Source organism: Pangasianodon hypophthalmus, chromosome 14 (genome assembly GCF_027358585.1).
Source record: "Pangasianodon hypophthalmus isolate fPanHyp1 chromosome 14, fPanHyp1.pri, whole genome shotgun sequence".
In the NCBI taxonomy this organism is placed as follows: Eukaryota; Metazoa; Chordata; class Actinopteri; order Siluriformes; family Pangasiidae; genus Pangasianodon; species Pangasianodon hypophthalmus.
Genome location: NC_069723.1, coordinates 5,401,629 through 5,418,722, shown reverse-complemented (window position 1 = coordinate 5,418,722; position 17,094 = coordinate 5,401,629). Strand labels below are relative to the sequence as shown.

General features: G+C 38.5%; 1 protein-coding gene across 2 annotated transcripts in view; it reads right to left on the bottom strand.

The window, feature by feature from the left end:
- The window catches only part of wdfy1 (WD repeat and FYVE domain containing 1), a 39,350-nt gene extending 22,717 nt beyond the window's left edge, over positions 1-16,633 (bottom strand). Inside the window, exons 1-7 of one of the 2 annotated variants that reach the window (XM_026924001.3) lie at positions 16,150-16,629; positions 15,303-15,370; positions 12,004-12,077; positions 11,780-11,834; positions 8,250-8,400; positions 7,952-8,064; positions 1,571-1,697 (exon numbers count right to left, since the gene is read on the bottom strand). In XM_026924001.3, the coding sequence (XP_026779802.1) occupies positions 1,571-1,697; positions 7,952-8,064; positions 8,250-8,400; positions 11,780-11,834; positions 12,004-12,077; positions 15,303-15,370; positions 16,150-16,286 (725 nt within the window). In that variant the 5' untranslated portion in view covers positions 16,287-16,629. Of the gene's footprint in view, positions 1-1,570; positions 1,698-7,951; positions 8,065-8,249; positions 8,401-11,779; positions 11,835-12,003; positions 12,078-15,302; positions 15,371-16,149 lie in introns of both variants that reach the window. The other variant, XM_026924002.3, reaches the window with a different exon arrangement.
- Positions 16,634-17,094: the final 461 nt, after the last annotated feature.

Genomic DNA, 17,094 nt, shown 5'->3' with positions numbered 1-17,094 from the left:
CTTATCCCTCACTCTCTCCCTCTCTCTCTCCTACTCCTCCCCCAGTACCAGGTCCCAGAACCGAGGTGCGTGGGCCCCAAAACCGGCCCTGAACCCAGTTTTCTCCCTTGTGCATTGAGACCCTGAGGCACGACTCTGACCAGGTGAAAGTAATTGATGTTCAGCAAATTCAGCCTAATGTTGTGCTATCCCACCCATACTTTAAGATTATCAAGAATAGGCTATATCAAGTGATGCAGGACATGCAAACCAAGGAAGAGATGACTCAGTTTTTGGTAAGCCTGGTGGAATTTTAGATGTCATTAGAAAAAACTGGGAGGAGAGACCTTCTAACAGTAAAAACGAAATTCAGTATGTTCTGGACCTGAGAGCAAAACTCCAGACCTTAAGTCACCAAACACAGGAGAATTTGCATGAGGCCCAAAAACAACAGTTCCTCTGGCGGGGGTACTCGACAAGTTGCTAGGTCACAAGGGGAATTTTCCGATGTGTTTTCACCTCTACCCAGTCGCACAGACCTCATAGAGGACCACACTGAGACGCCTCCAGTTGTGGTTGTACGCAGATCCCATACCGGTTACCCGAACATGTGGTTCAAGATGAACTCAATGCCATGCTCAACATGGGAATAATCCAGGAGTCCCACAGTGATTGGAGCAGCCCAGTGGATCTGGTGCCCATATCTGACGGGTTGGTCCGTTTTTTGTGTGGACATTAGAAAAGTCAACGCTGTGTCTAAATTTGACGTATACCTGATGCCTCGCATTGATGAAACGCTCAATTGGTTAGGCGTGGCTCGCTTTTATTCGACACTGGACTTAACCAAGGGGTATTGGGAGATTTCCTTGACTCCAATAACTAAAAAAAATGGCCTTGTCCACTCCATTTGGGTTAGATCAATTTGTCACCCTTCCATTTAGGTTGTTTGGAACCCCAGCGACATTTCAACATCTCATGGACAGAATATTCTGCCCACACAACACATATGTGAACACTCTTCATTTAAATGAGGCTTAACTGAATGAGATTCATGGTAACATTTCAAAATGCAAAGTCTGTTTTCATAGTTTGGCAATATTTCTAATATTATAATAAAATAAATTAATAAAATAAAATAGAATATAAAAAATGAGTTTCTCTCATGACCTCATTTGTAAATCAAGAATCCCTGATTCCAATCACAAAATAAAATGTAATGTAAACCCATCTGAAATAGATGACTGCAAATATGTGTTGTTGTAAATTGTACTGGCAAACAGGCTTTTTACTTATAAATTTTCAAAACCTTAACCATTAACACTATGGTGCTTGGACCGATGATCACTACTTGTAGCTACATTTGTTAACGTTATCTTTTCTGTTCTAACTGCTAAAACAGACATGTCAGCAAAATAACAGAGAGAGAGAGAGAAACAGAAAGAGAGAAAAAAAGATATTTGAGAGAGAAAGACAACAGAATTTTAAATCAGAAAATTAAGTCTTGTTGAAAGAGAAGAGTTGTGGAAGGGTAAACAAAGGTATATATATCTTTTAAGACAGCCTTGTAAAGAGTTTGTGTGCATGTACTCACTGATGTCCCTGCAGTAGTAGTGTGCGCCCCTTTCTCCCGCCAATGTCCCACATGATTATACTGTGATCTGACGCACCGGAGAACAGCCATCTTTTCACCGGGTCCCACCACAGAGCTCCTATACTTCCTAAAAACACAGAGTTTCTTTGGACCTGTTCAGACCTCATGTTTACATTAGTCTCTGGTGATTCATTCACAAGTGATACAAGAGATGTATGGCCATTCATATGTGGCATTTCACGTGAATCATCTGTGCCTTTAGTGAACATTTGTGACTGGATCCTGTGAATAGCAAGTAGACAAAGCAGTCCTATAATATTAACATAAAAGTATCCAGGTAATAATTGCAGCATACGTCAGTAATAACCTAGATGCAGTAAAAGTTCAGTGCAAAAAAAAAAAAGAAAAAAAAAAGTTTCCAAAGAAACAGACAATTTCCATCAAAAGCCCTTAATTATTCCATAATATCTACAGATCAGTGACAAATTAAAGGAGAATCCTGAATACATTATGAAGAAACATATGGAGTACAGATGCTTCCAGACAGGAGCACATGATATAATTAAGTACTCAAGTACTTCCTACCATGCCCTGTGTATGCATAAAATAATTCAGCAGGCCCAGTTGGCCTTGCCGATCCAATATATTCAAAGGGGTCTGTCTATATACATACAGACAAAGTTTCCTCCAAAAGTATTGGACCGGCAAGGCCAATTCTTTTGTTTTTGCTATACCCTGAAGACATTTTGGTTTGAGATCAAAAGATGAATACAAGATGATAGATCAAAATTTCAGCTTTCATTTCCTGATATTTACATCTGCATGTGCGTGGCGGTGAGGACATGCTCGAGCATCACCTGTGTCTGATTACCGGCATTCTACTTATTTGTGTCCGTTTGTGCTTTCAAGGACAGGAGGGAGAGACAGAGTGTGAGGCTGCTTGGGTGAGCTTGCAAGACACACACAAACACACGCCGAGAAACGTGAACTTGACCCTGATGGAGCAAAAGCTGCAAGTAATTTCTGTGGAGTTTTGAAATTGCACTGAAAAGTTTCTTGTTACCCAGAAGTATCTTGTTAGATTGACTGTTTAAACAATTAATAGCTCTGAATGTCTACTCTTGGTTTGAGCTCTGGATTTTTGCCAGTGAAGACTGCATTTGTTGTTAAAAATGATAAACCAACATGAAGACCAGAGAGCTGTCTTTGGGAGAAAAGCAAGTCATTTTGAAGCTAAGAAAACAGGGGAAATTGATCAGAGCCATTAATAAACATTAAGCATAGCTGAAAAAGAACCACTGGTTACTAACAACCAGACATTGCTGATGATGTCAATCAGGCTTCATTAAAATGGACTTAGAAGTCTACAGAACCATCCTGTCTGCCAGTTTACAGAGAAATGCATCCAATCTAATTGGGAGGAACTTTATCATGCATATCAAGACAATGACCCAAAACATACTGCCGACACAACAAAGGACTTCATCAAGTGAAAAAGTGGAAGGTTTTAGACTGGCCAAGTCAATCACCAAGCCAACTGAGCATGTACAGTCAGGTCCATAAATATTGGGACATCGACACAATTCTAACATTTTTGGCTCTATACACCACCACAATGGATTTCAAATGAAACGAACAAGATGTGCTTTAACTGCAGACTGTCAGCTTTAATTTGAGGGTATTTACATCCAAATCAGGTGAACGGTGTAGGAATTACAACAGTTTGCATATGTGCCTCCCACTTGTTAAGGGACCAAAAGTAATGGGACAATTGGCTTCTCAGCTGTTCCATGGCCAGGTGTGTGTTATTCCCTCATTATCCCAATTACAATGAGCAGATAAAAGGTCCAGAGTTCATTTCAAGTGTGCTATTTGCATTTGGAATCTGTTGCTGTCAACTCTCAAGATGAGATCCAAAGAGCTGTCACTATCAGTGAAGCAAGCCATCATTAGGCTGAAAAAACAAAACAAACCCATCAGAGAGATAGCAAAAACATTAGGCGTGGCCAAAACAACTGTTTGGAACATTCTTAAAAAGAAGGAACGCACCGGTGAGCTCAGCAGCACCAAAAGACCCGGAAGACCACGGAAAACAACTGTGGTGGATGACCGAAGAATTCTTTCCCTGGTGAAGAAAACACCCTTCACAACAGTTGGCCAGATCAAGAACACTCTCCAGGAGGTAGGTGTATGTGTGTCAAAGTCAACATTCAAGAGAAGACTTGAGGGAATACAGAGGGTTCACCACAAGATGTAAACCATTGGTAAGCCTCAAAAACAGGAAGGCCAGATTAGAGTTTGCCAAACGACATCTAAAAAAGCCTTCACAGTTCTGGAACAACATCCTATGGACAGATGAGACCAAGATCAACTTGTACCAGAATGATGGGAAGAGAAGAGTATGGAGAAGGAACGGAACTGCTCATGATCCTAAGCAGACCACCTCATCAGTGAAGCATGGTCGTGGTAGTGTCATGGCGTGGGCATGTATGGCTGCCAATGGAACTGGTTCTCTTGTATTTATTGATGATGTGACTGCTGACAAAAGCAGCAGGATGAATTCTGAAGTGTTTCGGGCAATATTATCTGCTCATATTCAGCCAAATGCTTCAGAACTCATTGGACGGCACTTCACATTGCAGATGGACAACCAAAGCAACCAAAGAGTTTTTGAAGGGAAAGAAGTGGACTGCTATGCAATGGCCAAGTCAATCACCTGACCTGAATCCGATTGAGCATGCATTTCACTTGGTGAAGACAAAACTGAAGGGAAAATGCCCCAAGAACAAGCAGGAACTGAAGACAGTTGCAGTAGAGGCCTGGCAGAGCATCACCAAGGATGAAACCCAGCGTCTGGTGATGTCTATGCATTCCAGACTTCGGGCTGTAATTGACTGCAAAGGATTAGCCAACAAGTATTAAAAAGTGAAAGTTTGATTTATGATTATTATTCTGTCCCATTACTTTTGGTCCCTTAACAAGTGGGAGGCACATATGCAAACTGTTGTAATTCCTACACCGTTCACCTGATTTGGATGTAAATACCCTCAAATTAAAGCTGACAGTCTGCAGTTAAAGCACATCTTGTTCGTTTCATTTGAAATCCATTGTGGTGGTGTATAGAGCCAAAAATGTTAGAATTGTGTCAATGTCCCAATATTTATGGGCCTAACTGTATTTCTCCACCTGAGGAGGAGACTGATGGGAGAAACCCACCAAAACAAACAACAAATGAAAGAAACTGTGGTAAAAGCCTGGAAAAGCATCACAAAAGTAGAATGCAACAGTTTGGTGATGCAATTATTGCAAGAAAGGTATATGCAACCAAACATTAAGTGTTATTTATTTTAAGACTATCTGTTCCAATACTTTTGCTCAAAAATTGGGTGGTCTGCCACCAAAGCTACCATGTTAACACACACATATTTTATATATATATAAAATGTGTGTGTACATATATACAGTTGAGGACAAAATTATTAGCCCCCCTATGAAATTTTAAGTTTCCTCAAGATATTCCTATTTAACAGAGCAAGGAATTTTTAACACAGCATTTTTGAACATACTATTTTTCGTTAGAAGGACCAAAATATTTATATTTGCACACCAAAACATTGTTATGTAAGAAAAAGCTAAAATGACCAGGGACATTATTATTAGCCCCCTATAAGAAATGACCATTTATTAAGGCCTTTACCTTCACAGGTGATGTGCGTAAAGGTGATCAGGTGAAACAGGTGATCTCACTCAATAATTAAGTTAAATTAAGGTATAAAAGCCTCAGTATGGGTCATTGAGCTGTCATTTGAGAAAGCAACATGCCAAAAACAAAGGAAATCAGTTTGGACTTGAGACAAAGAATTATTGATGCACATAAAACAGGAGAAGGATATACAAAGCTATCCAAGCGTCTCAAGAACCGGAGTGAGAGGTATAATCCGGAAATTCAAAGAAAGCCACACAGTGCAGAACAAGCCTGGCAGAGGTAGGAAGCGAAAGATTTCAAAGACACTGGAAAGACTGGTTGCAGACCAAGAAAAACTCCACTTTTGAAGAAAAGACACCTTCAAGCCAGACTTAAGTATGCTCAGGACAACCTGGAGAAAGATTATTCATACTGGAAGCGTGTCTTATGGTCTGATGAGACTAAACTAGAGCTCTTTGGCCACAGAGACACTGCTTACGTTTGGAGAAAAAAGGGAGAGGCATTCAACCCAAAGAACACCATCCCCACAGTGAAACACGGTGGTGGGAGTATTATGCTGTGGGGATGCTTCAGTGCATCTGGAACTGGAAATCTTGTCAAGGTGGAAGGGATCATGAATAAAGAAAAATATGTGGATATTTTGAAAGAAATCCTTAAGCAGTCAGCAGTGAAACTAGGTCTGAGTCGTCGCTTCATCTTCCAACATGACAACAATCCTAAACATACGTCTCTCTTGGTGAAGAACTATCTCCAGACGAACAAGGTGAATGTCTTCGAATGGCCTGCACAAAGCCCTGACTTAAATCCAATAGAAAATATGTGGGGTGACCTAAAGAAAAATGTCCATGCCAGAAAACCATAGAATCTGGAGGAACTTGAGAGATTTGCCAAAGAAGAATGGGCCAGGATTCCTCAAATGAACTGTCAGAGACTTGTTGACGATTACAACAAACGACTGCAGGCAGTTATCCAGCAAAAAGGATACACAATTGACTATTAGAATGTGGGGGGCTAATAATTTTGACCCTGGTAGTTTTTGTGTTGTGTGTAATATTTTAATTTCTGTGTGGAATATAAAATAATGTAAGCATCCAAAATAAAACTAGGATGTCTAAAAAAGCTGTGTTAATTTTTTTTTGCTCTGGTTAAAAGCACTTTTGAAATACTTGAAAAAACAATGACTATTTTGTAGGGGGGCTAATAATTTTATTTATATGTATATATATATATATATGTGTGTATGTGTATATATATATATATATATATATATATATATATATATATATATATATATAATTATACATACACACACACACACACACACACACATAATATATAAGGAAATGAAAACTGAAATTCTGATCTATCATCTCATATTTAAAGAACCAGTCCGACACTTTTGGAACTAATTGTATACATGTATATGTGTTTATATACATATATATATATATATATATATATATATATATATATATATATATATATATATATTTTTTTTTTTAAAGCAAAGGATCAATACTTTAAGTCCTGTAGGCTGCGAGGTGGGGCCTCCATGGATCAGACTTGTTTGTCCAGCACATTCAACAGATGCTCGATCAGATTGAGATTGGGGAATTTGGAGGCCAGGTCAACACCTTGAACAATTTGTCATGTTCCTCAAACTATTCCTGAACAATTTTTGCAGTGTGGCAGGACACATTATCCTATTCAAAGAGGCCACTGCCATTAAGGAATACTGTTGCCATGAAGGGGTGTACTTGGTCTGCAGCAATGTTCAGGTAGGTGGTATAAATCAAAGTAACAACCACATGAATGCCAGGACCAAAGGTTTCCCAGCAGAACATTGCCCATAGCATCACACTGCGTCCTCCTGCTTGTCTTCTTCCCATTGTGCATCCTGGTGCCATCTCTTCCCCAGGTAAGTGACGCACATATACCCGGCAGTCCAGATTATGTAAAAGTAAACTTGATTCATCAGACCAGACCACCTTCTTCCATTGCATATACATTTCATTTATATATACATATATACATATACACATATACATACACACACACATATATATATATATATATATATATATATATATATATATATATATATATATATATATATATATATATATACACACACACATATATACACACACACAGACACACATATATGAAATGTATGTATGTCAAGGAGTGGGGTATATTAAGCAGCAAGTGAACAATCACATTATAAAATTATAAAAAAATTATATTATTAAAAAAAAAAAAAAAAAAAAAAAAAATCCCTAATCCGGCCATTTTTATCCCTAATCTGGCCATTTTCCTCTGATTGCTCTTACCAACTAGGCATTTCCACCCACAGAACTGTCACTCAGTGTTTTTTGTTTTTCCAAGACTGTTGATGTGAAAATTCCAGGAGACAAGCAGCTTCTGAAATACTCAAACCAGCCCATCTGGCACCAACAACCACATTTGAAGTCACAGAGATCACACGTTTTACCCATTTTGAAATTCAATGTGAACATTAACTGTAGCTCTTGACCTGTACCTGCATGATTTTATGCATTTTATGCATTTTTAATGCATGTGAATGACTGGATATCTGCCTAAATAAGCAGGGGTATAGGTGTTTCATTAAAGTGGATTGTGAGTGTATATACATGTGTTTATGTGAACTTTACCTTCGTGTCCCTTCAAAGTAGTTATGGTGGAATATGTCTGCCTTTCCAATTTAAGCAAGGTGATTTGACCCGAGTAGTCACCAACAAATGCATGCTGAGTATCATCATCATATCTAAGCATTCGGTCAAGGAAGCTCACAGGAGAGTTTACACACAAGGAAGACAGATATCACATACACACACCTTGATAAGAGAACACATCAGACTTGCATACACAAAGGAACGAAAAAAAGATACAGGACATTCACAATCCCAGGAAAACCAAAGATATTAGATACCTGCACTAGCTGAAGGATACTGAAGACATGAGGCCCATGAGCTGAAGTAGTGGCATCCCAGCATGGAGCCGCTCTGGGTGCACATCCAGCTAACACTCTTGTCATAACCTGTACTCACCACCCACTGACTCAGCAAGGAGAACACCATGTCTGACACACGACCCTGATGACCTGAAACACAAAGGAGAACAAGCTGACAAACATATATTATACTGGCAGTCAAAAGCTTTGTTTAAATACAAAACGTTGTTTAAATATATTTTTGTTTCAATGACCTAACTTTAAATACTTTAAAATTTGAAAATCTTTATAGTTAATGTTTACAGCACTGTCATTTAACTTTATGTTTAACGGGGTTTACCCTCCAAGTGCAAATGCCTTTTATAAAGCACACAAAACAGCCAGCAGTTAATAAATTCCACAAATATTTAGGTTTCTTTACTCAATAGCTCTTTTTATTATTTAGTTTGATCTGTGCCAGTAATACTGATTAAACTGTAGTAAAACATACACTCCAGGTGTTCAAAGACTTTCAGCTGGCAATGTGCAGATATGTGAGGCGGTATGTGAAATATCCATTGGAAGTTGCTGTGATGAATAATACAGTCCTGAACAAAACTGTGATTTCCACCATTAATATACTCTGCAATATACTACTTTAATAAAACAATTTTTTTCTAAGGAAATATTTTTATTTAGTACTTAAAGATCATGTTAGGCTGTAAAGATCATGTTGGTTAAGGAGCCAGTTAAGGTCCGAGGAGAATAGCCAGTTTCGAGCAGACAGGAAGGCTACGGTAACTCAAATAACAACTCTTTACAACCACGGTAAGCAGAAAAGCAGCTCAGAATGTACAACACATTAAACCTTCTGGGTGACACTAGATATTGGGATTATAAGTCAGATCCAGTCTCATTACAAGATTACAAGGTTCTTTTATTGCCACACAACAGTCTTTGTGGTAATTTTTTGAGGAAAATGCATGAGGTGTGCAATTAATGCCAAGTCTAGCCACAAAGTAACTGTGCAAAAAGTTGCAGTAGTACTTATGGACAATCAGTAGCAACAGTAGTGATTGAAGTGTAGTGATTAAACAAAATAATAACTAAAAGTAATATTTAGAGTGACCATCAGTGACAATCGTAAGTTTTACTGAGTAAGTTTTACTGAAACTAAGTTTTTGAGGCTTAATACAATGCCTTCCAATTACTTCTTGTTGTATGAATCAGTTTTGCTATACCAGTCAGTGCTGGAGGATGTAAGGATACTTCAGATGATTACTGAGTTGAAATATATCAGCAGCTGCTTCTTTAGTCTATACCTCTTCAGTTTCCAGAGAAAATCGAGTCTCTGTTGGGCCTTCTTGATGATGGAGGTAATATTCAGGTCCCGGTTACAGTGGACATAAAAAGTCTACACATCCCTGTTAAAACTGCAGATTTATGTGATGTAAATACTAGGATAAATCATGCTAGATATTTTTCCACCTTTAAATGTGATACAGCAACCAACAAAACTAAACTGAAAAACAAACAGAAATGTTTGTTTTTATAATGGGGCATGTGACTGTGCTCAGAATTAACAAATCACATTCAAACGTATGTTCAAAAGTAATTATCATACACTTGGCATCAGTGGAATGATTCTGATTAAATCCAAATAATGATTCAGTAGGATTTTCTTCTTGATTTCATCCAATTGACTGTTTATGAAGCATGTACAGGATCTCGTTAATGAAAGGGATCGATCAGGAGAAGGAAACAAAAAAAATTTCCAAAACATGGATGTACAACGGCATAGATGTACAATGGCATCATCAACAAGTGGAGAAAATGGGGCACCACGGTGACGTTACCAAGAACAGGATGTCCCTCCAAAATTGATGAAAGGACGAGAAGAAAACTTATCAGGGAAGCTGCCAAGAGACCTACAGCAACATTAAAGGAGCTGCAGGAAGTGGTAGCTTAGTGGTTAAGACCCTTGTAAGCCTGGATAAGGGCGTCTGCCAAATGCCGTAAATGTAAATGTAAATGCAGAAATATCTGGCAAGTACTGGTCACTCTCTGCGTGTGTCAACAATCTCCTGTATTGTTTACATGTCTGGGTTATCTCCACAAAAAAAAACATCCAATCCTGCCTAAATCACTCATGTGGTAAAAATGTGTTATGGTCTGATGAGACCATTGTAGAATATATTCCAAATACCTATATATTGTGGCATAAAACCTGTAGGCCTTTTCATTTTCCAGCAAGAACAACTCAAAGCACAAATCTAAGTCAATAAAGAAACAGCTTCACAAGATGATTAAACTATTTGGAATGACCTAGTCAGAGCCCACATCTAAATCCTATTGAAAACCCGTGGAATGACTTGAAAAGTATTGTGCGCAGGAGATCCCTTGACAATTTGATAGTTCTGGAGCATTTGTACAAAGAACAGTGAAATAAAATTGCCAAATCAAGATGTGCAAGTTGGCAGCCTTTTAGGCACAATGACTGAGTGCTGTATTACAAGCAAAAGGTACAACAACAAAGTATTAGTTAAGGTGTGTGCTCATTTGTGCGGCCAAGCTATTCTAAGTTTTTTTTTGTTGTGTTTTTTTTTTTCACCTGAATTTCGCTGTTTGCTATATCACATTTAAGCCAGAAATGATCTGACATTAATTATCTTGGTTTCCTTGTTTTACATCACAAAAACCTGCCATTTAAACAGGGATGTGTAGACTTTTTATACCACTGTAAGTGAGCTCCTGAGATTTCCAAAAGTCTATGATCAGTTCCTTTTTTTTTTTTTTTGGAGGGCTATTGTCTGTATGTGGGGATGACCCTGACTTTTAATTAATTAGTACTAATTATGCAGAATGTAATTAATTAGTTACATTCTGCATGAGTTTCTATACTAATCTGGGGTCACTGGCAGCACTACACTTATGAAAACAGAATGTTTCTCTCTGCATAGGTAGGAGAGTTCTGTTAAACCACAGTTTGGCATTGACATTACTTTTGACAGTTTCAAGAGTCACAATCCACATAGAAATGGATAAATTATTTCAAATTCAAAGTGTGTGTGTGTAGCAGTCTAGAGTGTTACATTCAAATTCAAAAACATCCCACAGTGAGCATTCAAAGAGCTCTTTAAATTGTCTACAGCCTCCGCTGACTAAACTTTGAACTTAAAGGTCACCTATCATTGCTTGGCATTCTTCCCCTAACTGACAGAAGAGAAACCTCAGAAGCCACTTTTAACTTCATAAAAATTAGAGTTTTTTTTAATTTGCTGTTGTATGCACTCATATCTCCTATCACAGAAGTAATTTAATCTACACATTTGTACACATCTAAACAGCTTGTACTCTGTTTTCTGTTCTGTACTAACTTTTATACTACCTCCTAACAAAGTTTTAACTTTTACAGTATTGTCAGACAATAATCTATATTTACTAGTATCATGTTATCATGTTTTTTTTAATAAAGACTACAAAGCACTTCTGCAAATCATTTTGTATAAGGACATCTGCTAAATGCTGAAGATGTTACTGTAAATATTACCAGGGTAGGTTTTCACATGGTTCATCTTGTTGAAATCTTCAGAAATTAGAAACTCCTGCATGACAAAAAAGTAAAATAAAGTCAGAATACAGAACTGAAAGAAAGCTATACCAATATACACACTATAAACACTTTCTCACACAAGTTTCCACAGTGAATTTTCAGACTATAGGATAATTACCCTATCTAAATTGACCAGCAGAAGGGACCAGAGACTAATTTACCACAATAGATCCATTGTCTTGTCCTATGAAGATCCGCCTGCTTTCTTGGTGGTATGCCATGCATGAACATGGAGCTGGGGAGAGGCAAGAGATGCAAATAAAACAGAGATAGGAAAAAATATTAAAAAGTCTGATGCTTTATCTTGTTACATATTATTTTGATTTGTTGAGCAAACAGAAACTGTAGTCAAGCAAGGCAAAACAACAAGCAGAAGGCCTCAAAATGTGGCAATTAAAATACAGATTAATGAGACATCACACCACCTGACCAGAAGCAAGCAATGAGAAAGAAGCCTTATATAAATATTGACCTGCTTCTTTTAAACATTCTGTAGATTTCTTCACACAAAGCATATAACTTTCCTTGTTAGTGAAGTGAATATACATATCCAGTCCCCTCCAAAAGTATTGGAAAAGCAAGGCCAATTTTCTCTCTCTCTCTCTTTTTTTTGCTATACACTGAAGACATGTGGGTTTGAGATCAAAAAAATTAATATGGGACAACAGATCAGAATTTCAGTTTTCATTTCCTGATATTTACATCTACCTTTTGTTTGAACCTACCCATTTTTGAAGTGATCAGAAATATTGGAACATGTGACTAGCAGGTGTTTCTTGCTGCCCAGGCGTGCCCTGTCAGATTTATTGTTTAAACAATTAATAGCTCTGAATGTCTACTCTTGGTTTGAGCTCTGGATTTTGCCTCTGAAGACCACATTTGTTGTTAAAAAAAATAAACCAACATGAAGACCAGACAGCTGACTATGGGAGAACAGCAAGCCATTTTGAAGCTAAGAAAACAGGGGAAATTGATCAGAGCCATTGACAAGCATTGGGCATAGCCAGTACAACCATTTGAAATGTCCTGAAAAAGAAATAAACCATTGGTGTACTAACCACCAGACATCAAACACATCAGCCAAGGAAAACAACAGCAGATTATGACAAACATTTTGAGAGCTGTGAAGAAAAACCTAAAAACAACAGTCAGTGACATCAAGAACAACCTCCACAGGGCAAGGTTGAAGGTATCATAATCCACCATTTGAAGAAGACTTCAAAAGCAGAAATATAGAGGCCATACCATAAGATGCAAACCACTGAGTAAAAATCAAAAAGCCAGATTGGAATTCACAAAGAAATATAGACATGAGCCACAAAAGTCCTAGAACCAAGATTAACCTCTACCAAAGTGATGGAAAGGCCAAAGTGTGGAGAAAGTAAGGATCTGCTCATGATCGAAAACATACACCAATCATAACATTGATTATCTCATTACAATGGCATCTATCAAGGGGTGGGATATATTAGGCAGCAAATGAAAAGTCAGTTCTCGAAGCTGATGTGTTGGAGGCAGGAAAAATGGGCAAGCATAAGGATCTGAGCGACTTTGACAAGGGACAAATTCTGATGGCTGGATGACTGGGTCAGAGCATCTCCAACAGCAGGTCTTGTGGGGTGCTCCCAGCACGCAGCGGTTATTACCCAAAGAAGGACAACTGTGAACCAGAGACAGGGTCATGGGCATCCAGGACTCACTGATGCGCATGGGGAGCAAATGCTAGCCTGTCTGGTCCGATCCCACAGAAGAGCTACTGTAGCACTAATTGCTGAAAAACTACATGCTGGCTATGATAGAACGGTGTCAGAACATGTATGTGTATGGGGCTGCGTAGTCGTAGACTAGTAAGAGTGTGCATGCTGACCCCTGTCCACTGACAAAAGAGCCTACAATGGGCACGTGAGCAACAGAACTGGACCATGGAGCTATGAAAGAAGGTGGCCTGGTATGATCAATCGCATTTCCTTTTACATCATATGGACGGCCAGGTGCGTGTGCGGCGTTTACCTGGGGAAGAGATGGCACCAGGATGCACAATGGGAAGAAGGCAAAGGCAGTGTGATGCTCTGGGCAACGTTCTGTTAGAAAACCTTGGGTCCTGGCATTCATGTGGATGTTACTTTGATACATACCACCTACCTGAACATTGCTGCAGACCAAGTACACCCCTTCATGGCAACAATATTCCCTAATGGCAGTGGCTTCTTTGAATAGGATAATGCACCCTGCTACACTGCAAAAATTGTTCAGGGATGGTTTGAGAAACATGACAAAGGGTTCAAGGTGTTGACTTGGCCTCCAAATTCTCTAGATCTCAATCCAATCGAGCATTTGTGTGATATGCTGGAGAAACAAGTGTGATCCATGGAGGCCCCACCTCGCAACTCACAGGATTTAAAGGATCTGCTGCTAAAGTCTTGGTGCCAGATACGATAGTACACCTTCAAAGGTCTTCTAGAGTCCATGCCTCAAGGGGTCAGAGCTGTTTTGGCAGCACAAGGGGGACCTACACAATATTAGTCAGATGGTTTTAATGTTATGGCTGATTGGTGTACAAGCTCATCTGTCAAGCACGGTGGAGGTAGTGTGATGGCTTGAGATTGCATGGCTACTTCTGGAACTCTCTCACTAATCTTATTGATGATGTATCTCATGATTGTAGTAGCAGAATGAATTCACAAGTCTACAGAAACATTCTGTCTGCCAATTTTTAGAGAAATGCATCCAATCTAATTTAGAGGAACTTCATCATGCAGCAAGACAATGACCCTAAACACACTGCCAACACAACAAAGTACTTCATCAGAGGAAAAAAGTGGAACGTTTTAGACCTTAACCCAACTGAGCATGCATTTCACCTCCTGAAGAAGAGACTGAAGGGAGAAACCCCCAAAACAAACAACAACTTAAAGAAAATGAAGTACAAGCCTGGAAAAGCATCACAAATTAAGAATGCAACAGTTTGGTGATGTCAGTGGGTTGCTAGCTTGATGCACTTATTGAAAGCAAAGGATATGCAACCAAGTATTATGTGTTATTTACTTTAAGATTATCTGTTTCAATACTTTTGCTCAGCTAAAATATTACTGTCTGCCATTAAAGGTGCCATGTTCTAAGTTAACACATCTAGATATAAATATCTGTAAATAAAAGCCGAAATTCTGATCTATCATCTCTTATTCATATTTTGATCTCAAACCTAAATGTCTTCAGCGTATAGCAAACGGAAAAGAATTGGCCTTGCCACTGCTGAACACAAAAGTCATTCCTAGCCAACATCAAGGTGTAAGGACACCAAAGCAGTAAAATCTTATTCAGTGAGTGCAAATTATTTCTGACGAAAAAGGCTGTAAGCTTACAGACATACTTGGAAGAATGTTTTATGTCATGGTGGCACAGAGTTCAATTTCATGCTGAATGCAGTTTAACAGAAAGGTCATGTATGCTTTGAACTCACAGGACACAGTATGGTAAATGCTGGGCCAGTACTGTCCACTGTCTCTCTTCAGCCATACTCGAATAGTCCTGAAACAAGAACTGAAAAAAGTTAATTACAGAACCACAAAGCTTCATTGGCACACAAAAAGACAGATAAAAATTGAGAACACTTAAATAGTGTTAGCAAATAAAATTTTTAGTGCATAATTACTGATGCTGCAGGTTTAAATGAGCAACAGAGAGCTGTTATCTATGAAAGAAGTTTGCTCCTAAGCTTGTAAATGTAAACACCAAGAACTTTGTTATGTAGTAATTTAATCTTCCCTGTGTTTTGAGGTTTTGTTCCTAACCATCGGGGACGGATCAGTTTGGAATTATGGGTTTTCCTCCTCGGCTTACAATGTAAATAAAAGTCGGTTAGTTATACTTCATTACCAAGAGCCACTGGCCCACTAACTTACCTAGATATCAAGAAATGAACATTCACATTTAAGGAAAAATTCAAATTAGTATAGAAAATAGAAAGGACTGACTCAGTTCTCATTACTTTATTCCTCGGAATCGGTGGTGTCTAAACATGAAGAATTGTAAAGAGGCTAACAGTAAAGCCAGACAGGTTTGATATAAACTTGCTCGCTATATAAATTTAATAACATTTAATTCTATAAAATAACATAAAATACAACAACAACAACAATAACAATAACAATAATAATAATAATAATAATAATAATACAGACTCGTTTTCAGGACCGCTTTAAAGAACACGAATGTAACTGGAACCGCGTTTATGCAACTAGCTTGCTAGCTTAACTAGCTAACCGACTGGCACAACTAATGTTAGAGGAGCAGCAGCCCTACTGTACCTGTCTTCGCTAACCGTTATGACTCCATCCTCCTTCGGGATTAAGATCGCGGCAGTCACTGAATCTTGGTGGCCTTCGATTTTGTTCAATAGGATAGGCCTGGAGCTCTGTGGCCTTGAATGAATCTCGGCCGCCATAGCTGTTTTCTTTTGTGATCTTCTCCTCTCCCTGCAAGTAGCCAAACCGTGTCAGCTGATCGCTAAGGGAAAGTTCACCACAACACTGAAAAATACCGTAAAACCCAGACGAAAACAGCCAATTCAGCTTGCACTATTTGTATCCAGACTTTAACAACAACGTAAAAGAAGATGGCAGACGTGTTCTGTACTCTTTTAAAATTATTTGCAGAATAACGTTATATATTAAATAACCTGTCAGCTTAAGTTACAGTCTGAACACATTATTTATCTATGGTCCAATAAAGTACAAGGTGCCAGTGAGACTATATCATCTGGACATAAAGTGGTCCCCATAGTTAAGAACTGGTAGATGCCTCATTGGCCTTAATCATACACGTCAATGGCACCGCCATCATGGAGGGGACAATTTTCCAAGTTGATCTCACTGGCTCTATCCGAAACTCAAACTGCACGAAAGCCCTTAATAATTTATGCTTGGATACCGGCCTGGCAGATACACGGAAAGAACTACATCCAAAATCCAAATATTATACATTTTATTCTCATCCTCGTAATTCTTATTCTAGATTGGACTATTTCCTCATTCTGAGAAATTATATGCACATTATTCAGTCTTGTGAAACCCCATTCTGGCGATTCAGTACTTCATTTCTGAATAACGAATCTTTCTGCTTCCTTGTAAGTGACACTTTCACACATTTGGGAGGAAAACAAGCAGTCCCCTGTTTCCACTATATGTGGTCACCTGATTTCATTCTCCTCCCGACAGAAAAAGAAACTGAAAAGAAAAGAAAAAAAAAACCTG